Source organism: Amphibalanus amphitrite, unplaced genomic scaffold, assembly GCF_019059575.1.
Source record: "Amphibalanus amphitrite isolate SeventyFive unplaced genomic scaffold, NRLGWU_Aamphi_draft 000521F_arrow, whole genome shotgun sequence".
In the NCBI taxonomy this organism is placed as follows: Eukaryota; Metazoa; Arthropoda; class Thecostraca; order Balanomorpha; family Balanidae; genus Amphibalanus; species Amphibalanus amphitrite.
The window spans coordinates 418,339-443,799 of record NW_024882015.1 but is presented as its reverse complement, the minus strand read 5'-3'; the positions used below and the strand labels follow the sequence as shown (position 1 = coordinate 443,799).

Here is a 25,461-nt window from a genome sequence, read left to right as displayed (position 1 = left end):
CCAGTAAGTCATCTTTGTCGATGTTCAAAATCCAGCCCCCGCCACTGGAAATCCCCATGTAGATATCTACGCGTATTTTGTAAACATTCACCACAAAATGCGTCTTTGCAAGTCTGAACTATGCTGTCTCACGAATTTTGTGTCCGTTTAACGCAGCGGGATGCCAAAAATCGCCTCATGCATTCGTTCACGGTCACTGACGCGCTAGTTACGTGTAGCAAGTCGAGCCGTGAGTATCCCTGGCACGCGGAGGGGACCGTTAGTCCTTCAGACAGAGAAGACTGATGCCTCTGTCCACCTGCCGTTGAGGAATGCGTGTCTGCGTGGCCGAGGAATGTGTACGCACTCACAGCATGAGCACGGAAACGGACACGGACAATGACATGACGGACACGGACACGGACACGGCACAGGTATACAGGCAAGGACATAGGCACAGACACAGGAATAGGCATAAATAAAGGTTCCAGCAAAACACAGACAACTCATGGGCACAGACTAGTCACAGTTTTAGCCACATTCAGCATAAGTCACAGTCGCAGCCGCAGTCGCAGCCGCAGCCACGACCAGCATTCTGGGCGTGGCAGAGGTCCCTACCAGTGTCCACTGTGCAATGTGCAATGTTCATTCAGGGCGAAGCAGTTCATGTTTATAGAGCCAGAGCTGGTGTGTCAACTGCAGTGGTGGTTGAACCCTCAGAGGGTGGCTGGTGGCCATGACTGACGTCTGGCATCTTGACGTGCGCTCAGATGGAAATACCTACCAATGATGTTTGGGATCTGGCGAGAGTTGCACCTATCTGTGTTTTGGACTGATGGTTTATTATTTCCTGAGACGGGTTAATTCCGAATATTATTGAAGCATGGCGAACTTAATGGCAGTCTCAGCCTTTTACGGGCTGCAGGGTCGCAAAGGAATTTATTTGAAAATGTTTGGTATCTTGAGAAGCATAGTAGATTCCATCGCGTTCAAATTCTTCCCTAAACGCGGTCGCAAATGGTAACCGTTTAACTGCAGCGACAAACCGTATTTCTCGTACCATGATATCTTCAACGAACCCTACCGGTTTGTGAAACCGCACTCGAATTGCATTTCAACCGTATCGGAACCCCGAGTCGAATCAAATGCATATCACATCCGAGTGCCTTCCACACATGGTGGTAGGGTCCTGCACCGTTAGTCCAGTTATCGTGCACGGTGCCTTGCTTTTGTCAATGTTCCCAGGATGTCACTGATCGACATGATGTTTACACGACCGGTAAAGGCAGCTGATGCTTGCCATGTAAAGTCTGCATATCTTGATAAAGACTGTCAAACAAGGTGTCTCGGCTGTAGTGGAGTGGAGATTTACGGATTTTAGTGGCATATCCATTGATTTGGTGATGGATGGGCGCATTGATGTTAGGTATGATCGATTGTTTCATGGTGCAAAGCTGGTCTGATCAGAAAACAATCTCGACGTTTTCTGATTGATTTATACGGTGCACGCTTCTGGTCGATAGTCGGTATGGATAGCGTTTCTTACGCGGCAGATTAGCTACCTGCATTGCACAGTATAATACAGTGGTAACTTGGTATTTTTTGATAAAAATGCATATTTTGCAGCAAGCACTCTGCAATGGTGCCATCGCCTCTCTGTTCCTGCCGTAGTCTGTAATGACAGAAGTCAGCCGTTTCCTCACTCCTCAGGAAAATTAAGCATTCACTATTTTACGGTGGCTGCGTGCTCCACGGGTTTAAGCGGCTAATCAGATGTGTTTGCCGTATTAAATCAGCACCATGGCGCTTTGAAGCCGGTAAAGTTTGTTGCATTATACCCACAAGTCGAACACAAACACATTGCAGCAAAAAAGTTTGGCATTTATTTTCGGGAAACAAGAGAAAAAACACCTATTTCTTTTACGGCTCTTCATGCCTGCGATCATATGGTCCCTTCACCACCAAACTTTCTGCAGAAATGCGCTCGTTTTTGATGTTTTTCTTCCCTAAAGTTTGCGATACATGCCGTGCGCTTTCCGCTGGTTTCCCGTCGGTTTTCCGCTAAACTCCCGCTGGCTTTCCGCTCATCTCCCGATCATCTTCCGCCTGTCTCCCGCTGTTTCGTGGTAAACACCGCGCGGTACGGGATGCCTCATCAACCTCCCCCGCTCGATTTGAGCGCTCCCTCGTCAGGAGCGAGCGGACCCGCCGGAATGGAGAGGCTCATCAGCGCGGGGCTGGAGAATTGAGCGGCGCTTCGCGGCGAGGAGCGGCTACTCAGGGCGGTGGACAGGGCGGATGAGCGGTGGACGGGGCAGCAGGCGGTACAGCATGTGGTCAAACGCTCTGAGCAGCACAGTGGGCATTAACTGATGTGATGGCCCACCAGGACCGGACGCCTGCCGACAGACGAGGGGCTGATATATGGACTGGCGCTGTAGGCGGTCGAGGTGATAATACAGCGTCCGATAACAAACAATGGAAATCGGCGCTGTGCTGCGGGCGGGTGAGGGATATGGGATCCGCATCAGATTTGACACATAATCAGAAATTTACCAGTGCCTTCCGTTGATCCGTTCTATGGTTATATCAAGTGGTCGGTATTCTTTACATCCTTTCTTCTGCCCTTTTGGTCAGTCTTTTCTTTTTAATATCTTCCGTCTCGTTTTCCCCGAAATCATCGCTGTCTTCTAGTCGTTTTATTCCGAAGCCTTTTTGAGATCACCCAGCATTTAGCACCCCGATGCGCTTATATGCAGTCTCTTCATTGCGCCCAAGGCGGTGACCGCATTTGGCAGGCTGAGCAGCACGGTACCTATGTCACGGTTTCACCTATTCACCGATCACCCGCGGCGGTCACTAGATCGGAACCGATATGCGCACGGTTATCCATTCAATCTCTGGGGCTACGGTCACTCCTTTACTCTCCTTTCATCCCCCTCTCTCTCTGTCTCTCTCTTCCTCTCTCCCTCTCTCTGTCTCTCTGTCTGTCTGTCTCTCTCTCTCTCTCTCTCTCTCTCTCTCTCTCTCTCTCTCTCTCTCTCTCTCTCTCTTTTCCTCTCTCCCTCTCTCTGTCTCTCTCTAACTCTCTGTCTGTCTGTCTGTCTGTCTGTCTGTCTGTCTGTCTGTCTGTCTGTCTCTCTCTCTCTCTCTCTCTCTCTCTCTCTCTGTCCCCCTCTCTCTCCCTCCCTCCCTCCCTCTCTGACCACCCCCATCAGCTGTCCTGCGCTGGACAGTGGACACATCCTCTCGCCACTTTCTCTCCGTGGGCTGTTTGTGTCACTGTTGACGACATGGCGACACTGAATGATGTCATCGCTCACCAGCCGCCAAGCACTATACCTACTTTGTATGCGTGCGACACGATTTGTTCGACCTCTTTGATAAACTGTTCTTTTTCGGTCTATGCATCCGGTCTTCCGTGAGCATTATGCGGAGGTGTTTTTGTTGCTTGTGAAAACTCTTTCGTTTTTTGGCCGCTAAAACGTTGCATTAAGTCGCTTGATTCTTCCGTATTGCACCCTTGACGAAGTAAACTACGAGATATTGCTATTGTATGGTATGCATGACTAAATCGGTTGAACGACAACACGCGTCTTATCTTCTTCGAATTGGTGACTCCTTTCCGTCAAGTACTGATGATCTTAATCTCTATTCCCCTTCTCTCTCTCTCTCTCTCTCTCTCTCTCTCTCTCTCTCTCTCTCTCTCTCTCTCTCTCTCTCTCTCTCTCTCTCTCTCTCTCTCTCTCTCTCTCTCTCTCTTCCTTCTCTATGTCCCTCACCCCATTCGCTCCGGGCCACCGACCCTGGACATTACTGTGCCACATCAGGAAGTGGACCATTGGACAGAGAATGCATTATGCGTGCGGGCGGCGACGGTGGGGGCGGGGGCGGGGGCGGTCACCCTTCTCGGACCACCCACCTCGCTCTCCGCCCTCCACCCGCGACCGCCATCCGCCCCACAGGTCATCAGACGCCGACAGAAGCCGTAGCGCTGGCCGATAACGGAGTATGACCCGAATCTGCCGCTTGTTTCCCTCGATAGATAGTGTATTGAGCGAGTTTTTAAGATTCATTGCATGTAGTACACGTGTTGGAATATGTACGCTGGAGTTTATGCTGAGGAAACGATGTGATCGGACTTGTTTCGCGTAGAATTGCGGCGCAATGCGTGGTGATAAGAGATGCCTCACCGCGGACCAGGACCGTTGGAAAAGGCGTTATACCGTCTTGCCCTCCATCTCTGCCACGCCGACTGTCCGGTGATGTGCTCGTTCGTGACCTATGTCTGTCTGTTTGTTTGTCTGACATGTTTGTCTGTCTGTCTGTTTGTCTGACATGTCTGTCTGTTCGCCAGCTGCTGAACTCGCTGGCCCGTGATCTGGACCACATGCTGAACGACCTCAGCCTGGACCCGGACTCTGAGCCGCCGCCGCCCACAAAGCACTACCCGGTCACCCGCTCCGCCACCTGCCCCGTCACGAGGTCAGTCAACGTGTCACGTGACCGAGGTCACAGGGTCACCCGCTCCGCCACCTGCCCCGTCACAAGGTCAGTCAGAGTATCACGTGACCGAGGTCACAGGATCACCCGTCCCCGCCACCTGCCCCGTCACAAGGTCAGTCAGTGTGTCACGTGACCGAGGTCACAGGGTCAGTCAGTGTGTCACGTGATCTAGGTCACAGGCTGGTCACGGTTGGGTCACAAGGGTCACGTGACCTTGGTAACAGGGGTCAATCTTAAAAAGTCGAGCTTGCATTTAAGACCAGCTTCGAGAGACCTATCCGATACCTACAGGCTACATATATCGATAGTCGCTTGAATGCATTTTTGTGCTTTGGTGATTGGTAATTGCAGATGAGAACTGCTGCTTTTGTTGAGAAAGCTGATTTATCATCAGTTATATTCATCACTCTAAAAGTCGACCAGTGGGCAGATGATCGGAAGTTCATATGCCCAGTCTCTCACACAAGATCCTTTTGTATCGTAACCCTTCCTTGTTCCATTATCTGATCAACTAATCCCTTATCGATGGCCAGAAATTCTACATGATCCACCACTCGAAACGTGAGCCCCTCCAATGTTCCTGATAAGCTATCGAAATGTTGTCACGGTCCTTTGGTATGCCGTTAATTTACCGCTGTGGAAATTTCTCGTAAGTCGAATATCCGCGTTATTCAATTTATTTATTGATACGGTGGCGATAAACTTGCTTTTGACTCTTTTTTGGTAGTAGTGGGGAGGCGTATTGCCGTTGCCCCCTGCCACTGTCACCGCCGCTTTGCAGGCCACACATTCTGTCAACCCCGAACCATCTCGCTCACCCACTCACTCAGGTTCACCCACGCACACTAACTCACCCGCTCACTCACACTCACCCAACACGTCTGGCGACCTTGCGCCGAATGTGCGTCAACTTTCGCCGCTGCTGCGCCGCCTCTGTCGCCCCCGCACTGTCGCCTCGCCATTCGCAGTGACAGGCGAGAAGCCCGTGTCGGGAGCGAGCTGGAATGCCAAACATGGTCATCAGATGAGACACAGTTGCAAGAAACGGTCACGCTGCAAGCGCGCTGTCGGAAATTCTCAGGATAATTCTCAGCTGAAAGCGGCAAAGCTCTGCTTTTCGAAATGTACAAATATGGGTTGGGCGCGCCCATTTGCTGTGACGAGGGACTTGACCTCCAGCAGTGTCACTGATAGCTGTTTCCCAGAAACTTCAGGCCACAGGGGACCTCGAGTACGAGCTTCCCTCCTGGTGTGACGAAGAACAGTGAGTGCAGTGTATCTCACTCTGTGCTCCGTGGTGGTCTCTCATCAAGTGTGAACCTCAAGTGGTGAGAGGGGAGGGGAGGGAGAGAGGGGAGAGCGGCGGCACGCGCGCCCACGTGTGACCCTCAGGCTTGTTTGCGCTCCTCAATCTTCAGTGCCGGCGCCCGCTGCCCGCTGCCTGCTCCGTGCTAACTGCTAATGCTCTGTGTCCCACTGAGTGCGGGGGAGGCGGACATGGGGAGGCGAGGGAAGGTATGCCACCAAATGACTTGATGAGGCCGAGAGATATGTTACCCAGCGCTGAAGGTTATTTATGACATTTCTTTTAAAAAATGTCACAATTATTTTCGTTATATATTTAGCAGATGTCAAATATGTGCTAAGCATACGGACCTTTTCTGAATGTTTAGGCAAATGCTCCTTGCAGTGTTGTGACGGCTGTAACGTTTGTGTTTGTTCATGCGATAGCATTAATTTTATCGATGGTCTGTGAACATAAATGAAAGCGGTACGAATTGGTGTCTGGCACCACCCTATAATTTGCGGTAATTTTTTCGTTCACGCCCATTGATAACGTAATAATAGCTTCGGGTGTTGGCGTGCATAACCAGTGATCCGCCCTGAGACATGAGTCATTGCATTACAAACGCGTCATTTATCACCCACATGTGCAAAGTTTATTATTCAATCGCTCTGTATGATGACTTTGTGACAATCGTAATCGATGTTACGTATCGATTCTAGTGCCTTATACGGAAGGTGCCCACGTATTTCGAGGGAAAAATATATCGTCTTCGACGGCAGCATCCTTGTCAGCTTTCTTCTTCCCACCCCTCCCACCTTTGCTCGCTTATTTCCCAGTGCCTCTCGTGTTGTGGTGCACTGTGGAGCTCATTTTCCAGCGTTTCTCATGTTGTGCTGGCTCACTTTCCACGGTGTTTCGTGCTGTGTCAGTCTCCTGCTCGGCGTTCCTTTCCTCCTCAACCGGCGTACCACCACCCCCGAGTCGAGTTTTACTGCCGCCTCCTATTGTGGCTCGGCTCGTCACAGAGCTGTGGCTGTTGTTTGGACGCATACCTGTGTGTCCGGGAATGTTTCCAGAACGCTTGAAGCGTGCTCGACCCGCTGAGACGGTGCCCGGGACCTCCCGGGTCGCGGTGACCCGGGGTCAGTCGCGCACGGTTCCCTCATTCCCTAATCGTATTGGTGGAGACTCCGCGCCGGTCGCTGGGACAAAGCGAGAGGCTAGCGCTGCTGAATTGATATCGGAGATGCGCAATACCGTCAAATTCACTGTTCGGCTATATAAGACCCGCATCGTATATTTTTATTATCACTGTCATTAGAAAGCTCAACCTGAACAAAGAAGTTTACATCTGTTGAAACCAGCTGGCAGGTTGGATATCCCTGATATCACCCCATGGACATCTCCCCAGACCACCTATCTGCACCCGTTCAACCCCGCTCACTTTCCCTCTCCTCTCCCCGTCTCTACCAAACCCGCTCTCTGAACAGCCCCACTCCGCTAACACACCTCTCTCGAGTCCTGACCGGTGCCGGTGGCGTCACAATGTGATCAGAGAGAAGCGTCCCGCCGCGTCGGTATGACCTGACGCTGAAGTGGTCGGCTGGAGAGTGGGGCGCGACACGGCCCCGGACGTGACCCGACTACCGGCTGGCCCAGTGGCGCAGAGGGTAGATGGGATTGGACCGACCCGGGCCGCGGATGGGGTTGGCTGACTTCGTTTCGTGAAAGGACGGTGTGAATTGAAAACTCTGAGCCAGAATTGCTAACTAGATCATTGAACGAAGTTGAATTTAAGTAGAATTAAATTTAGTGCAGTACAATTTTCTTGAATTTAGGGAATTTTATTTCATCTCATATCTGCGCTATTCTGTGGAGAGTCAGTTTCTTGTAACCTTCTGCGGTTCGGCATGGTAACATTTTCATTGAACACTATCATTGCATTCCATTCAACTCCATAGAAACTCATCAGTCCATCATTCATTCCCAATCGTCACCGGCCTCCTTTCATCTTCTATAACGCCGGAACTATGCACCAACCCTCACTTCCGGTCGCCAGGCCGACGAAAGGCGACATTGGCAGGCAGCTCAGCCCCCCGACAGGCCCTCCCTCCCCAGCGCCACTCACTCCCTCGGCAAACTTAGCCCCGGTCCTGACGCGACACAGCTGTGAGCGGTCCGCCCCAGCCGCCAAATGGGTCTGGGCCAAGGATGTCCTATCGGACCCCGTGCAACTTCCTGCAACCCAATGCAACGGCGACACACACAGCTGTGTGTACATACGTGTGTATCGGCGGAGGTCGGGGCACTGGAACGCTGTTTGGCGACGACGAGTGTGTCAGAGAATTGGAAGCTTGGTTGACAGTGCAGTGTGGAGGGTTCCGGTCTCCGGAGGTAGATGGACCGCCGGGTGGGCGCTGTCACTGGTCCCCTGTTGCTCGCCGTCGCCGCCGGCGGCGGCGGCGGTGTTTGTGGCGCGGCGATGTTTGTGCCGCTGTGACGTTTGTAGCGCAGCGGGTAGCGTCGGGAATGCCGCCGGGAGACTCTCGTGGCGCTAACGGGGCCGCGCCGCGCGTGCTTCGTGGTGGAGGTAGGTCAGACGGTCTGACAGACTCGCGGGCAGAGGAAGGGTGGAGAGAGAGAGAGAGAGAGAGAGAGAGGAGAGAGAGAGAGAGAGAGAGAGAGAGAGAGAGAGAGAGAGAGAGAGAGAGAGAGAGAGAGAGACCCCGGAGGTGGCAGATCGGAATGAGGTTGAATGATTCTGACTGAATGGAGAGAAAACTGCCCGGGCAATAAGCAATGATGCCTGGAGATAAATGCCCGAAGAAGTGTCCGACTTACAGGAGTCCTGCAGGGTTACTGTAAACTCGAGCTGAATAGTAACCTCAATGTTACCTGGCCGCTCGCCAGCACGGTAAGACACGAACCATCAAGCCTCAGTCGTTTGAACATCGCATTCCACCGGTTACTTTATTGACACTTGGCTTACATCGCACACCATTAGATCAAGGTGCATGCGACTGATGTGCGATTTCAAGTGTGTGACTTACAACGAGTGGGATTATTTTATCGGACACACTTGTGGACTCGGACACTTTCTCGTGTGCGCGCAATCTTATCTTTGTCTGTGATCGTGTTACAACTGTTTGCTGTCTATGCGTTGGACACAGATGAATTGCATTTGCAGTTTAGGAGGCTCTGGTTTGTAAAGCACTTCAGCTCTGAAATAAAGTGGACGTTTGTCTGCACTGCGGAGAGTTCATTGCCCTCTGAGATGGTTGACGCTGCATTGACTGTGATGTTGAACTTGCACAACAAGCCACGAAAACCAGAAACTTTATACATACTGCGCCCCAGGCCGTACAAGGCAGGGCAAGTCGTACCTGTCACACCTGTTGAACGAGTTATGTGATGACTGTAGTTTGGCGTGTCATGAGTCACTAGCTCTTTTGTTCAACTATCCATACCGTATTCTGAATTTGATTTATTGTTCATTGCAACGCTCAGCACCAGCAGCCGTCATATCTGCAGCCAACGTGTAGCTTCGAAGGTCTTTCAATTAAAAACCGATTCACAAAATATACGACGTTGGCACTCAACAACGACATCAGATAGTCGGTGTTTCGTGCCTGGCGATTTTTGCCTTGACGTCAGAGTGACGACATCGGTGACGCGTTCCCTGTCTCTCGATTTGGTCACGATATGTGACTTGTTGACCGAGGTGACTCTGAGACGGTGCTTGGTGTGAGCATTACGCTACAAAGCCTAGATAATCCGCGCGCCTTAGGCGGTCGTCAACTTCGAGTAACGTTTTACCCTTTCCATAAGCCGTGTGATTTACTGGATGTCACGTTATTTATCCGGTATCCACGCTATCTTCTGTGCAGCCATGCTTTTATTGTGTGATCGAAACTGGTTCGAAATTTTTACCAGTTTAGGTGATGACATCCGATGAGCTATCGATCTCATGTCTCTATCGAACGGCACTGTTACTCTTAGAAACTCGAATAGACGCATATATCGTGCTCATTTTCGAACATACGAAGGAGCCACGATCAGTCTCGCGATCATCCACTGTTCTCCCTGTCAGTGCCCTGTTTGATCCTGATCCCCCTTGGTTTTACAATGAACTGTGGCCTATGCCTACATATGTAGTGACGTCTCGCTTCTCTGTCGCTCACAGGATGGCCGCGTGCGACAGCGACCCGATATCGACCTCACCTGACCTGGGGACCGAGCACAAACGGCCGACACAGCTCAGCTTCAGCCGCCACCAGGTCAGTCGGGAGCTGCCAGCTCACGGGTGAGATCGCGAACGGTGTACGTACCTAACCACGGACATGGAAAACAGCGTACAAAGACAGTACACGTAAAGAATAGATACGGACACGGAAGGAACAAACACGAACACAGAAACAATGGACGGCTAATACTGGCCCGGGTCGCCGGCGGACCCGACATGACCCCATGCCGGGCATTGTGGCACACGTTGACCTGGTCTGGTCGTGCCCATTCCCAGGCTTCGACCCTGTTTACCGCAGCGCGTGAGTGCGTGTCACACCGCGGAGTGACCGCCTATCTATCTGATCATACTCCAGGTCTGTGTCATGCTGGTGTGGGCTTCCGTTACTTTGGAATAATTTGAAGCATGGTACGAAATACCAGGTCATTAAATTTACGATTCTCAACACCGGCATAAGACGGATCATTAGCCCCAGCCCAGCACTAGCACTCGTTAGCTTAGTACACACTACACAGTGCTGAACAAACCCTAAAATTTCAATCAGCACCGCGCTGATCCGAGCTGAGCCAACTCTCCGAGTGCTGAGTGCGTCAACCGTACCGTTAGGTGGCGTCGTCGGTGCCGGGGGCGCTTTCAGTTCGATGGCGCTACTGTGGCACCCCACCGCACAGTGGGCGTTTCAGGGGTTCTAGCCTCTCACAACCTTTCAACCCTTATAGCCTTGGATCTAGGAGACCTACGCCTACGAATTACACGCCAAACTGTAGCAAATTCATTAAAGAACGTGAATGCATGACGTTTCCCATGTTATAAGCTTTCGCAATGTGCAGGAACTGCATGAAATGTTGCATAAACGTGGCAAAACGGAGCACTTCCATTCCCCCTTGCGGTTCGGCCCCTGATATAGCTAGAGCTTTGCGGAAAAAAACGAGCTTGCTGCCCGTGATGAGACGAAGCCGATGATACCCAATTTTAAGGTCCTAGGTCATTGGTTGACCTTCCAGATCAGGTCAATTACCCAAAAGTCGGGAAAATCGGAACCTGTTAAAACATCGTAAAGTGAGGTTGCTTTGGGGCTTTTCGGGGTGCTGATCACGAATTTCATGCTAGTTTTGATCACAGATGATTTCTCCACGCATTTAGGCCAGGTCGGGTCAGATCAGGTCAGGTCAACCAGTATGCGCCCTGCCGGGTATTCATAGTAGGTGTCAACCGCTACTGACAGCCTCGTAACATGATAAGAAGGCACCAAAACTACTTCGTAAATGCTCAAATGGTCGCTAAATTCGAAATCAGCTCCAAAAACTAGCCTAGAAACATGTAAAACTCGAAAAAGTGAACCGAGGTCACCAAAGGTCAATGACCTGACCTGACCTTCAGGTGACCTTGACACCCAGCATATAATGCATGGAACCAACATCATTTCACATGATTGAACGTTTGAAACCACAAAAAGACTGCAACCGCGCGGATAATGTGAGCCGACACGCCGAATCGCGATTCCGGCCAAACATGGTCTCGGAAAATAGGTCACAGGTCAAAGGTGATTTGGGTCAGGGTCATGAAATTTTCAGTGTAGGTGTAAAATTGATTAACCCGAATGTACTGAAAGTTTCGTCTTGATCGGCCACTTTTTACGCGAGTTATTCGCGAAAAAACGAGGGTGGTCCGTTCGACCCCTTATAAGTCCGAGGGTTAAGGTTTTGAGTCGTTGACCTCGAGTCAAAGTCTGGTAAGAGTCCCTCAGGTCACGAACTTGGTCAAAGGAGGTCGACTGTCTAACTTACTTTGTTCCGGAGGTATTGACGGAAAACTAATATGGCCCTTGTGACGTCATAAATGACGTCATGCAAGGTTAGCAATGCAAAGGTGTAGCACCGTACCTTGCAGGGAGCGCATGAAACCATGATTTCATGTGCTTGAGATAGTTTTAGATCATTCCTGGCGCTAAAATAACAGTTTCCATATTTCCCTCATTGACTTATAACGGTGAGATCACGTGACCGACCTAACCGCATGTGAACTTTAGCAAAAAATGCGAGATATACAAGTTGTGAGACCTCGGAGTATGCTACGTACTGTAAGTTCTATCTTCCTGTGAAAGTTCCTCTGGCACTGAGGGCGTTGCGACGTTGCGACATCTGAGGACCGTGCAGAGGTTCACTTATGACGTCATAGGTCAGCGACCTGACCTGACGTGACCTGAAAATGCGGTTGATTTAACCAGATCCGGCTTGAATCAAAGGTCAAGTATGCCAAGTTTCAGCTCTTTATCGGGGGGGCAGCACCCCCCCCCCCCGGCCTCGGGGGGGGGGGCGTGACTTATGCAGAATTTCCCATTAACTCATGTGCAATACCTCATTTTTTTAGGAAACAAAATGTGTTTAAGGTTTCGCGAGACCAGACCGGCCGGATCGCCCACTGTGCATCGCCTGAGGCCTTTCTGGTCACGTGACAGCTCATCCTCCGGTCAATTAGAATGTTTCTGACCCACGAGATAACACTGGCTGGTGTTACTGTCATCACTTGAAATAATATAAGCTAAAATGCAGGCTGATTTGTTCGCTCCCGTCACTATGGAGCTAATAAAGGCTAGACAGCGTATTGCAAAATGTTGCATAGCAGCAAATGGCGCAAGTTTGCGCACTTTTTTATTGCTTGGCCGGTTCAATAACATCACAATGCACATTGTGACACACGATTTAGAGCGGGACCTGGGGGAACTCAAAAGATCGGCTTTAACATAGTGAGTGATATTCATTTTAAGCATACAAAATAACTCGATGACATGTTTATCTCTCATGCTGCTAAATGATTTTCGCAACTTCATTTTTCGTTGCGCGGAATTGGTCGTAACATGTCACAGAACAACTCATAAAACCATTTACGTGTAAAACTCACGCACATAGGATCCCCATGGCATCTACTTTGACTCTTCAAACACCCGAAAACTATGACCTGTCTACAGCCTAAGAAATATTTGTGTTTGAAGCCCCTTTCACCCTATACCAAGTTGTTGCATGACCAGATAATGGTCATTTATGTAATGTATGGACATTTTGTAGTCGATTGGTATGCTTTTTGTTTTCATAAAAGCAAAATAATTTTTTTGCCTCGTAAGAGGCTAGACCGGCCCGAACGCCTACAGTGCACCGGCGCCCCGATGGCGCCCGCACGGCGCCCCGATGTCGGCGACCGGTGCCCTCCCGACACTCCGCTCACAGTGCCATGCTGATGTGGCAGCATGGCAGTCTTTTTGCCAATATAACCGCGTCAGATGTGAATATCCTGCTCAGTCGAACTCGTATCTCAGGCAACGGGGTCGATGGCCGCGGCGATAACTGCAAGATGATTCGATGACTATGGTAATTTCTGGATTTGAAAATCAGTTCAACTTCAGTTCAATCAGTTCATTCCCAACGCTTCACGTGCATCAAATTAGATTATGGTAAGTTATGCAACATGAAAAACGAATTTCTGAACAGACTTTGCTAATGTTGTGTCAAAACAAACGCTATTTTTTGTCGTCTTATCGCTTTTTGCTTCTATTTTGTTGTAAAAAATAGCATTTGAACGTGACCGATTTCACTTGAAATTACCACTGCCGTCGACACTAGTCTTCCATTTGACAGAAGCCGTCTCAGCGAGACATTTATGGCCGGGCTGCTAAGAGGGCAGCGGAGATTTACCGTCTCGGCCGCTGTTAGAAGTGTCAGAAGGCCGCCGTTAGCGCCCGGACGAGCTGTAATGACGGGCTATCCACGGTTCGGATCCACCCCGGGTTGGCCTGACGCGGCCGTTGTGAACGGTTTTCGTCCGGGCTCGTGGGTGTGGGTGGGTCTCCTGACTGGGCGTAGGTGCGGACAAGGGCGGCGTCGTTTCCTTTTACCGGTCACGGCGTCGCCGGCGCTGGAGATCCGGTTTTAAATCGAGCCCAACGGTCGTTCGGCGGAGGTGTTTAAATCAAGTTCCGCGGTCGTGACCAAACGAAGAAAAACGGCGGCACAACGACCCATTCATTCGTGTTTGGAGAGATCGGTTGATAGCTACTTAGATAGCGCTGCTACGGTGTGACTTGAAGTTTGAATCTTTGTTTGGCTTCCGGTAGCCGTATAAGGTTTCGGTGACGTCAGGATGGATAATCAAAAGCGCCGACAATGAATGAGCTGCTCGGTTAATCGGCTAATTTGAGCTGAATGCGACGCCGTAATAAGATTTCCGGGGTGAATGAATTGAAGTGGGTTTTAAATTAAAGCAATGGTTAATGCCTACCAAATTAATCGTAAAGAGAGGCTATAAACACTGCTTAGAGCTTCTTAGGCAGTCTTGTAAGGCAGTATTTTTAGGCAGTTGTAAGGTCCACCCGCTCAGGATGTCAGGAGCTTAAAACATATGCCGCCTGCTCTCGTCTTTGCTAATGCTGTTGCAATTAAAACACAGTGAGCTTTGATGTCTTTAAATAGCGCTCATTACTTTTTGAGGTCCGACCCGTTACATTACTGTGGTCTTTCCTCAAATGGCACTGCACCGTGTCACGCAGTTCTATTTAACGTTACTGGCCTGCTCAATTTTAAATTGAATAACACCCTGTTTTCCGCATTCGCGGCCAACGACGACATTGCTGGTATCTGTTGATTTGAGAAAAGGAAAGAAACGATGCTTTTTTCCTTACCTCGCCCTTCCCTGTTTCTCTCAGCGCAAGGAAAGTATTCTTGCATAACCATAAAGTTTGTCATTCTGAGACGATTTCGTCTTTTGCCCGGCGTTTTGTTTACTCTCTCCACGTAAACGGGGAGTTATCTCCAGCGACCGTATTCTGTCTTCCAGTGCCGTCTGTCTTCAGTGTTTTATTACCCTTTAGCTGTCACATGTAGTCACACAACATAGCGCTGTTTTGAAGCTGTCCCAAAGAAGATGACCCTAAGCCGACCTAGAGTACCGGGGTGTAAAAAGGTCATGACCTGTCTGTGACACTTTCTAATGGCATCAAGGTTTGACTGCACTTCTTCATTTAAACGGCATGTCAGCTTCAGTAAAAATGAGTGAATGGAACGCTTTACCACTGCACCAAAGTGAGTGTGACCTCATATTTTGTCGAGGTTGCAGTGCCTATCGCTGTTTGGTGTCCCTCGCTGGCCTTAGACCGTAATAATTTGTCGACTTGTCTGACCTGACATGACCCTGCCGATTACTATTGATAGATAGTCTGGGTCACTGGTCGACGTTAAGCTGTTGAACGAAATAGATCTTTGCCATTTGACAGCTTATGACATCTGCTGACCTCTATTGACATGTTGTCCTACGTTGGCCTCTGCTGTGACCTCTACAAACATCTGATATGTTCTCTGGCCACTGTGACCTCCCTGTGACCTTTTCTGGCCACTGTAACCTCCCTGTGACCTTTACTGACCTCTGTTGACCCCTCCCCCAGGAGGACAGCGCCGTGTCGTCCTGCTCGGAGCCCGAGTACGGCCGTCCGGCGCAGATGAGCGTCTCGGAGCGTCTGATCCGCTGTCATCCCGTGTGGTTCATCTCTGGTCTCCACCGCTCCGGAGCAGATCACCTACTGCACGATAAACCGGCCGGCGTGAGTACCTCAGGGGCAGCGCCGCTGGGCGTGGTATGGGGCCACGACGGCAGGGAAAGGGTGGAGCTGGTACAGAGAAAGAGAGACAGGAACATTTCTGTGGGTATGATCTACTCATAAAGTGAGGATGGTCGAGGATGAGTGGTAGTCTTAGTGGATTTGAGGCTTTTGTGATAAGCGGTGATACGTTTTGATCCGAGTGTGGATTTTGGGTTTGTAATGTATTAAATGATAAAGGGACATCGCAAAGTGTCACTGACGCCAAGGGTAGGGGATGCATGTCGAACGACTGTTGTGCTATGTATGGTTGTTACACTGGATTCGACACACTGTCACCCCACAAACATTCGGTCACTTACTTCACAACCATAAGTTGACACGGAAGGAAAATGAGGAAAATGGTGATCCATCGGAATACGATCACCCTGAACATTGTCAAAAGACGAGGTGCAACTGTGTCAACAAGTTGCTTGGATCGCTGGCTTACAGGAATATTTATTACAACGCGGAAACATTGCCTTAACTCTGTGGCTTAGTGATAAGATGCTTTTGGTCTGTGTCACGAAACGAATCGATACTGGACTTTTTACTCCATAGCAAAATGAATAATGAACTGCATGCTGGGGAAACGGGACCTTTAGCGACCTCCTGGCCTTTCAGTGACGGGCCACAAACGCTCGCTGTCCATAGGTCAGCAACGAACGCCAATCCAATCACTGTTGTGCCGTTACAGTTAGTGCCTGTAATATAACTGAATGATGCCCATATGTATCGCTTACAGCTGAGCGTTTTAAAAGCTTAAGTTATCATCACTCGTCATGATTGTCGTCGTTGAAATGATATTGTCAGAGACAAGATGAGCGTGAGAAGAGTGTGATGAGCCATTCAGAGCTCAGACGACGCCGTGAGATAGTGATGATCCTTACATCGGCATAGCTCTCACGTATTGCTCAGTTTTTCTGTCGCCAAAAACGAGACGGCCTGGAGGCGTGGGCGGCCATCTTGATCGAGGTGAAAAGTCTGTTTTACTTGGCAGTGAAGTCATGAATCGGAAAGCACTGTTACGCGCAAGTCTTGCAAGGATCTCAAAAAGGCTTCAATGATGATCGATATGATTAATTTTATTGGTTTCATGGAATCAAGGCATTACATAATAATGTAACGCCACGCTTTGCAAACAATACAACAAGGAGAGGGCATTTTCACCTCGGATTATTGTGTAACCGATTTCGGCCGTTGCACTATGCCACCCACAAGAACTGTGGATTTATTGAGCCGTTTGGAGTCGGGCCATAAGAGGTGCGGCAGTTGGCAGGGCCGGTGACAGGTGCCTGTCAGATTCTGGGGGGCGTGGCTGGCAGACCGATGTGCAAAACTGACAGTCTGCGGTCTCATTGACACATCGCGTCGTCTCATCGACAGCTCCAGGCACTTAATCAATCGAGGAACGTCACTTTCTGATGAAGTTATGTGCTTGTATTGAAGATTTACCTAAATACTTTCGTTTCTTGAAGCTAGCTTATGTCATTCCTTCGCGTCTCCCCTGATATTCCCTGTTGTGTATCAACATTCTGAGCTCCTAGCTGTGCTTCCTGTAGGGACAAGAGCGCACATTAACCCCAATCCCGGGAAACTTACCAGACGATATCTATGCAAAACGGCGCGTGAGGTAACCGTTAAACCACATTGTGTGGGACAACTGAAGGATTTATCGGAACATTCTTCTCTCTCCCCTTTCCTCCCTCTTCTCTCTCTCCCTCTCTCTCTCTCTCTCTCTCTCTCCCTCTCTCTCTGTCTCTGTCTCTGTCTCTCTCTCTCTCTCTCTCTCTCTCTCTCTCTCTCTCTCTCTCTCTCTCTCTCTCTCTCTCTCTCTCTCTCTCTCCCTCTCTCTCTCTCTGTCTCTGTCTCTCTCTCTCTCTCCCTCTCTCTCTCTCTCTGTCTCTGTCTCTCTCTCTCTCTCTCTCTCTCTCTCTCTCTCTCTCTCTCTCTCCCTCCTCCCCCTCTCTCCATCCCCCTCCCCTCTATCCCTCCATTTGGCCCTGTCGTCGCCTCAGCGTATAGCCCTGCCGCGAGTTCGCTGTACGATCCTTGCGTAGGCGGGCTGTTGACTGAGCTGGAAGGCTATCTCAACTATCGCCTGTACCGAACGGGTCCATTCATTCTGGCGGCCGTGCAAATGGAGCCCCGGTGGGCTGGTTTTGGTCAGTCATCGGCCCGCAGGTGGCGGTCCTGTCAGCGCCTCGGCGGCTTGTGAGCTTCAGTCGGTGTTACTGTTATTTCAAGGTCTCATTACGCCCACTGTAGCTACTGAGCTGACCGGCTGTTAGTTTCTGACGTGTGGGCGGGTCTGGCGTCGCCGCCTTTATATGGGTTGCGCTATGGCAGCATTCCGGTTGACTCGTTCATTCATTGGCTTTGTTCGGTTTTATGATACCCTGCTCCTTCTTGTGAGCGAACCGCTGAACGGTTCCGGATTCCATTCCTTTCGTGCCATTCGGTTTCCTTTGTCCCTGCCGCATCTCCCGGGTCCCCGGTGGCTGTTTTGTCGGCTCCTCCCCGTCCCTCACTCCTTCCGGCCCTGTGGCGCGGCGGCGCGTCTGGGGATTTATCCCCGGGTCTCCGCCGCTCCTCGACTGTCTGTCTTTGTTCGCTCCATATCACAGAGCGCCATCAGAGTCGGCCCTATCACAGCATCGAGACCGGCAGAGGCTTTGTGCCGAACCGGCCGCGCCGCGCGCCCCTGCGGACCGCAGCGGTAAACCTCGACCAAAGACACCCATCCGGCTGCAGAGGACGGCTCCGTGATAGTCTGGGGGAGGTCTGACGCCTGTCGTGACACGGGGTGGGGGGTGGTGTTTGTGTGTGTTTGATAATTGCTGTTCCCGTGTGGCGTGTCGCATGAATTGGGATAAGCTCGCCATTGTCTTGAAAAGTGACAGGAAAATGGAGAGCATGAGCGCATTGCTTATGCTTTACTGGGACCTATTCTCTAACAAGAACAAATTCACCAGTTGATATAAAAGCCGTCGTTCCCGCTTTACGCGATTATAAGTTCCGTAGGCATACCGATTGAATCGGGAGGCGCGAGTGTTGCACGATTTCCCCGCTAGATGTCACTAGTCTCGAACGCCTGCAGGTATGCTGTGCCGCATAGCCTGGAGCCCATGAAGACAGCGCGGCGGAAGATAAGAGAGTTGAGGCTTCCTCCGAGTTATGAATCGAGACGCCAGCAGTGCTAACCTAATGATAAACATATTTCACACATTTCTGCTTAGAAATATTTGCGATAAACATCATGCTTCAAACCTTATTGAGCTAAAAACGGCGTAAATGCGCGATGATACCTATGCATAAGATGCACACAGTCACATGCACACCACTTAATGTTTGACGACCAACATGAAGGGTGAATAAGCAATGCGTAAACAATACTATATGGGCCCGGCCAATCCAATGAGTTTTCCCTTCAAGTTATTCCCGGTTGACCGTTTGTCTTTGCTCTTCCACAGACGTTCATAGTCCGCCAGTCGAGCCCCGGTAAGGAGCAGCTGATGACGCTCTCCGTGAGAATGCCTGCCGGCTCTGCGCCGCCCGTCGACCACTTCCCGATCCGCTCGGCGGCCGGAAAACTGGGCCTCGAGACGTCAGAGAAGCGCTTCGACAGCATCTCCAGCCTGATCGCCCACTACACCAGCCACAGGTGAGAGAAAGGATGATAGCAGACGGGAAGAGTTCGGTGCCGTGGGGTGTGCGAAAATTAGCGTTTTGTATGTGATTTCTAAATTGCGAAGGTATCTCAGACTCGAGAATGGTTGATCCGCGGCACTTGATAAAATGGGACCCATGAATCAGGCTACATCGACGTGATTGATTGTGGAGAGCATGAATGTGCGCTTTTAGATATTCTTTTCGTTCACGGGATTGGCACAGTTACGCTTATTATGTAATGCGGAACGAACCAATAAATTGCCGTATACCTGATTGAGATACATCGGCGCATTCTTTTGGCCCAAAACTCTTTTTTTCGATAACACCAGGCCCATGTCACTCCACTTTTGATGACATCATAAGGGGGCCTCAGGACAATTAATGACGCGGTGCGCCACAATCGCTCCCAAGCTACTTGCCAACAGTTGCCATTTTTGAAAATATTATTTTGAAATAAAGTTTCAAGTAATGAAAATATTGTAATAAAGTTGTAACTTAAATCTAGGTCATATCTAAAAAGTTACTGAAAAATGATTTATCGATAGTAAAAATATAAGCTCGATGCGATTTTACGTTGCTTTCCTGCTGCTGCAGAGGGTTTTTAAATCGTCTATATCTTCAAAACCGGCCATATCTTAGCATATTGCTGCTCTTTTTTGTCGCTGGAAAATTAGTTGGGCTTTCCATTGACATCAACGGCTGAGCGATATGTGTAGAGTGCCATCAATAATCTTCAAATGAAGTTAGTCATTTTTACGTTGCAAAGGAATGGAGTACCCCTTGCGAGCATCAGGGGTGACGTCACTCAGGATCTGTCTCTGATTGGTCGGCGGGGGGAGTGACTGTACCTTCTATAGATGGCCTTGGATAACACCAAGGGATAACACGTCATTCCGCGCCTACCCGTGAAAGAGCGATTAATTCACACCGAACGTGACTCTGGTCCGATACGCTCCTCCTCGCAAACGATCACTCCACCCGCGATTTGACTCGCTAATAACGCTCTTCAATAATCCATCGATCATCTGGTGTATTACCTCGGGCGGTGCCGCCACCGCTGACTGGACCTGGGTCGGGTAATTACCAGGACATGATTATTACCATCGGTGTATTACCAGGAGATGTATATTCATGCCAGATTTGGGAGTAGCAGGCTTGGAATGGCTCATTTAACCCTAGCAGGTAGCAATGCATTCACCGACCAACGCTTCCCGCAGTCTGCTGGATTTCGCAAACGGGTTTGCGCAAACGCTCATCTTTGACACTCAGAATGGGCGCATGTGAATGAACAAATGAAGCTCGCGGAGTGGCCAAAGTGTTTACCATTGTGCGCCAACGTCAACAGCTCAGGCGGCACGGGACCAAGGCATGGTGTGCACATTGCAGAAGAAGGCCAGACACGCGCCGAGCCAAAGACAACGCGGCTCCATGACCCCGATAAGTGCAGTTACGACCGCTCTCCAATAATATTAGTCTCAGAACCTAACCAGCGAAGGATGTTTCATCTCACAGGCTTGCAGAGCTAAGCCGCCGATGAATGCCGCGGCAAAGTTGCAGAGTCGCACCTTTTTGCGGTTTACTATGCGGTGAATTTCGTCACAGTTTGCGGTTGACGGTCCAAAACACATCACTCCGTGCTGAATTTAAGCCGTGTCGGTTCTGTCATAAGCCGCCCCACCTTGTTAGTGTGATAAATGCACCGGACCGGTCGCCGCCACCGACCACTATAATACCCCGCGGAGGGAATTAGTAGGAGGGGAGGAGATTTACCGAGCCGGGAGTCGTGCAGAGGGCTTCCCCGAGCCCCAACCTCCCCGCGAGCTCCCGCAGCTGAACACAGTGAAGACACACGCACGCACGTGTGCAGGGTACGCTCGCGTGCTCGCCGGTCGCTGCTACCTCCGCTAAAATTAGCGGCCGTCGACGGGGACGCGGCGCGTGTCTGTGCCGTCGGTACCGGCGGGGGCGGCCGGCGGTCGCCGACGCGGCCCAGTCGATACGAGGGCGTCCCCGGGTCCGGCGGACCGTCCTCCCCGGTCCGCCCCACACAGCCGGCGGCGGCGGGCGGGGTCACTGGCCGGGGCGGCGCCGGCCCGCACTCGCCGGCCACGCGCCCTCCGTGCTGTGTGCAGTGGAGGACTGCGCGAGCTGGGGAGAGTGTTCACTGGACTGTCGGAGCACCCGGCTCCTCTTGGTGTAGCTCTGTGAGAGAAGAGGGCCGTGGATCACCCCGGTGTGTGAGTGATACCGGTGCGTTTGTGTGGAATGTGACAGCCGGCGACACAGCCGTCGTGGAATGTGCTGAGTGTCACCTTCCGGCAACAGGTATGTGACGCGGAAACCGCAGCGGTGCTTCGTACCGGACGGTTCGCACCCAATATGGTCTGAGCTGGAGGGCTGCGGTTTGCAGACAGAGCTCCCGCAGCAATATTTCAATCAACTTGTTTTCGTTCCCATCGTTGTCCCTGACGAAGTGAACATTGAAAAGAAAAATATCGGTGACTGGCAGCTGTAGCTTTCCTTATTGCTGAGAATTACCCATTCCGTCAATTAAGTGGGCATTGTGTTTAGCGATTCTTTAACCATAATTAATAGGACGAGCACGCAAGTAGCTTCGCTGACGGTTTCGTGCACGGATTGTGTTCGATCTCATTCCCGTTTCAAATGTGCGACAGCCTCTGAATGGAAATGGTAACCTGTCGCCCTAGACGGCCCACCAACAAACCCCCATCCCCCCTCCCCACCGTCCCCCCGGACCATCAGCTGAGTGCCGCGCCCACCCTGTGGGACGGCAACAACAGCTGGAGGTGACCTTGGAGCCCTCGTACTTTATAGCGGTCACTGTTTCACTTGATTTGAAACATTGGTCGCCGTGGTCACGCGTCATTGCGTCAGCATATAAAACGGCCTGACAGACCTTATCCACAACACTGTGACCCTTTACGACATCTCCGAGTCTGTCCATACATTGACTCTGTGTGACCTCAGGTTGACCTCTGACCTCTGTTCCAGGGACGAGTTGCCAGTGCAGCTGCAGCTGCCGGCCAGTCTTCAGCGCGTCAAATCCCGCCACCAACTCTCCTCTCTGGCTCTACTTGGACAAGGTAAGACGACCAGACTTCTATAGAGAAGGGAGAACGGCGGATTTCTGCTGAAACTCGATCGCAGTTTAAATTTTCTAAGTGACTCAGAAGATAGCCAGGTCCGCCCGTGTCAACAATGACAGGAAAACGATTCTGGAGTTTTAGTGGCGACCCAATTTAGCAAACGGTGCATTCTGATGAGTAATGATGAAATCCAACCTGCTTTATGCAAACGTCCAGCTGCATAGCGCATTCTTACTTAAACGTATGTGCAAACTAAGCGCTGCAATTGCAGTGGGCTGTATCGCAGTGCTCGGCAGATCGACAGTTTGTGATTGAGACCGCTGTGACTGTAGCTACACGGCTACTCGATTACCTCTCGCTGCATTCCATCTCACGTTCCGTTATGCAGCGGGATGGAGGGGAGGGTGCGCCGTGCGCAGGACAGTGTCCCTCACCTCCCTGCCCACACACATTCTCTGACGCACGTGCCGAGTGCACGGTGCAGTCCCTGATACCGTGGTGGCGCGCTGTGCACGTGGGACGCTCCCTGTGCGTGTGTGTCCCGCCCTGTCCTGCGCCGGTGGCCGTGGGGCGGGCTTGCCGGCGGTGGGTGGGCCGCGACTGACGCGTGGGCTCTCTGATCGTGTCTGCAGAGTTCTGGACCTGCCGGCTGCCCAGTGAGTCCCGCAGCACGGGCAGCGGCGGTGGAGGGAGGACAGACGCGCGGGACAGCGCCGGAGGAGCCAACAGCATCGGTTCATCACCCGCCAGCAGCCTCAACAAGCCGGCCGGCCGCGGCGGCAGCCACTCGAGTCTGGAGAGTCCGGCCGAGCCGGCGGTGCTGCTCACACTGGCGCCGCTGTCTGCCGACGAGCGACCCCGACCGCCGGGCTCGCTGTCCCTGGGACCGGACGCCGGCTCCCTGACGCGGCTCGTCAGTCCGGAGCTGGTCAGTCGGGTCAGCAGCCCGTCGGCGACCACTGGCCGGGCGGCGCCGCGCCCGCCGGCGCGCTGGTGCCAGCCGCAGAGCGCCGCTCCGCCGACGGAGCCGGCCGATGCCGCCGGTAACGTCGTGTCGACGGCGACGTTCCAGGTCAGCTCGACGGCCAGCGGCACGGTACGCAGTGAGATGAGCGTGTTTATCGGAGGGGCGGCCCCGGCCGCGGGGCAGCTCGGTCAGACGGAGAAGGAGACGCTGCCTCAGGAGACGAAAGCCGACCCGACCTCTCCAGGATCCTCTCCGGGAGACGAGGTCGCACCTCTGGCCGGCGGGCTCCGCGCCGGCCGCCGCAGGGGACGCAAGAAGCGTACCAGCGAGCCGCTGGAGTCTCCAGCTGCCTACTGCCGCAGTTCCGTGGCCGACAAGATCTCCGACTACGAGGATATCTGGGCGTCGCCCGCTCGTGAGACCCCGCCGGTCGGCAGTCCGTTCTCAGCCTCCGCGGCGGTGTCGCGCGCGAGTCGGGAGACGGCCGCTGCGCTGATGGAGATGGCCCGCGAGGCGGCCTCCCCGAGCCCGCTGTACGCCGTCCCGGCGGACGCGCTGCGCGCCCAGCCTGACCTAGTGGCGGGCGTGGGACGGCGCGCGCCCGCCGACCGCGCGTCCCACCGGCACTCGGAGCCGGCGCTATGTGGATGGGAGCCGGGCGTGCCGGCCGCGCGGCGACCCACCCTGCCCACGATCTGTGCTGGACAGGAGGTACACCACGCGGCCAGTGCTGACCAGCTGTCCCCACCGCCGCGCGCTGTCCGACCCTCCGCGCGCTCTCAGAGCAGCCGGGCTGTGGGTGAACAGGTGCGTCAGCGGCGCGCCCGCGCCGAGCAGTGGCGCCTCGACTCCAGCTGGGAGTATCTGAGGGAGGACGACTGTGACGCCGACTCGGAGTGGGACGAAGAGCCCGCGGAGCGTCCCGAGCGGCCCGCCACGCGACTCACCGAGTCGACCGAGCCGATCCCGGACCCCACGGCAGACATCTCGCCCGAGGAGCAGACCCGTATCGTGCACGCCATCATCCGACAGAGCCTCCCCATGGCCGTGCCGCCTGCGGCCTCGGTCTCTGCCTCCGACTACGACAACATCCGCCCCTCGGCGCGCGGACAGGCCGGCCGCGGACACGCTGTCCGCCCCACCTGTCCCGTGGACATGGGCGCGGACACAGACGCCGAGACGGACACGTCCAAACTCCAGTCCATCATGCGTCTGATGAACGACCAGCTGCGTCTGAAGAGTGGACAGTTTGACGCTGACGAGAGGCTGTTCACCGACTCCGAGTCGTTTGTGGCCGTGCACGGGACAGAGCGGCCGGAGGAGCTGGAGAGAGAGGTGGAGTCGCCCGGCCGGCCGCTGCCGCCGCGCCTGCCGCTGCCGAGGTCCCAGCAGGAGTCACTATATTGTGAGTATCGGGGATGGGATGGACTGGGCCGGGCCGGGCTGGACTGGACTGGACTGGACTGGACTGGACTGGAATGGACTGGACTGGACGGGGATGGTGGTATAAGGGATATATAGTGGGACATACATGGGGCTTAACGACGATTACGTCATCTGATGCTCAGGTAACTGAACTGATTTTTAGCAAGCACTTGCGAGCTTTGTTACACCCATGTCTACATTACTGTGCCCGTGTGTCCTTGTTTATTTATAACCTTGACTGTCGACTGAGCGATATCTCAAACCTGCTGACGAGAATATGACGTGAGTTCTACTCTGTGATAACATCTCCATCCGTGTTCGCGAGATGTGATGTCATGATGTTTTCTGGTGCCCACTTGATGTCCTACCTCGTGACAAGGACCTTAACCTTGCCATGGAAACTCAAAACTCGTGGCTTAGGGATCCTCTCGTGACGAGTTTCTTTTGCCCTGGCTGAATGGCCGCGGACCCGGACCAAAATCCGTTACTGAGGGGGAACCTCCCTCAACGGTCAACAATGACGCGGCTCCGGAAACCCACAGAAATCGTGACTGGGGCGATTTTCAGGGCCAACGGCTGGCCATTAGTGTTGTCTGCTTTTTCACGTCAAATTTAGCTCACGCTGAACTAAACGAAACGGGTCATTGGTTT

The 25,461-nt window shown here is 52.4% G+C and overlaps 1 protein-coding gene across 3 annotated transcripts in view; it reads left to right on the top strand.

Annotated features, from left to right (window-relative positions):
• Window positions 1-25,461, top strand: part of LOC122393177 (protein sprint-like) — a 46,172-nt gene that overhangs the window by 17,248 nt on the left and 3,463 nt on the right. For 2 of the 3 annotated variants that reach the window (XM_043388952.1, XM_043388953.1), the window contains exons 2-7: window positions 4,337-4,464; window positions 9,957-10,050; window positions 15,448-15,603; window positions 19,113-19,303; window positions 22,324-22,415; window positions 23,051-24,790. In XM_043388952.1, the coding sequence (XP_043244887.1) occupies window positions 4,337-4,464; window positions 9,957-10,050; window positions 15,448-15,603; window positions 19,113-19,303; window positions 22,324-22,415; window positions 23,051-24,790 (2,401 nt within the window). Of the gene's footprint in view, window positions 1-4,336; window positions 4,465-4,499; window positions 4,531-9,956; window positions 10,051-15,447; window positions 15,604-19,112; window positions 19,304-22,323; window positions 22,416-23,050; window positions 24,791-25,461 lie in introns of those variants that run through there. The other variant, XM_043388954.1, reaches the window with a different exon arrangement.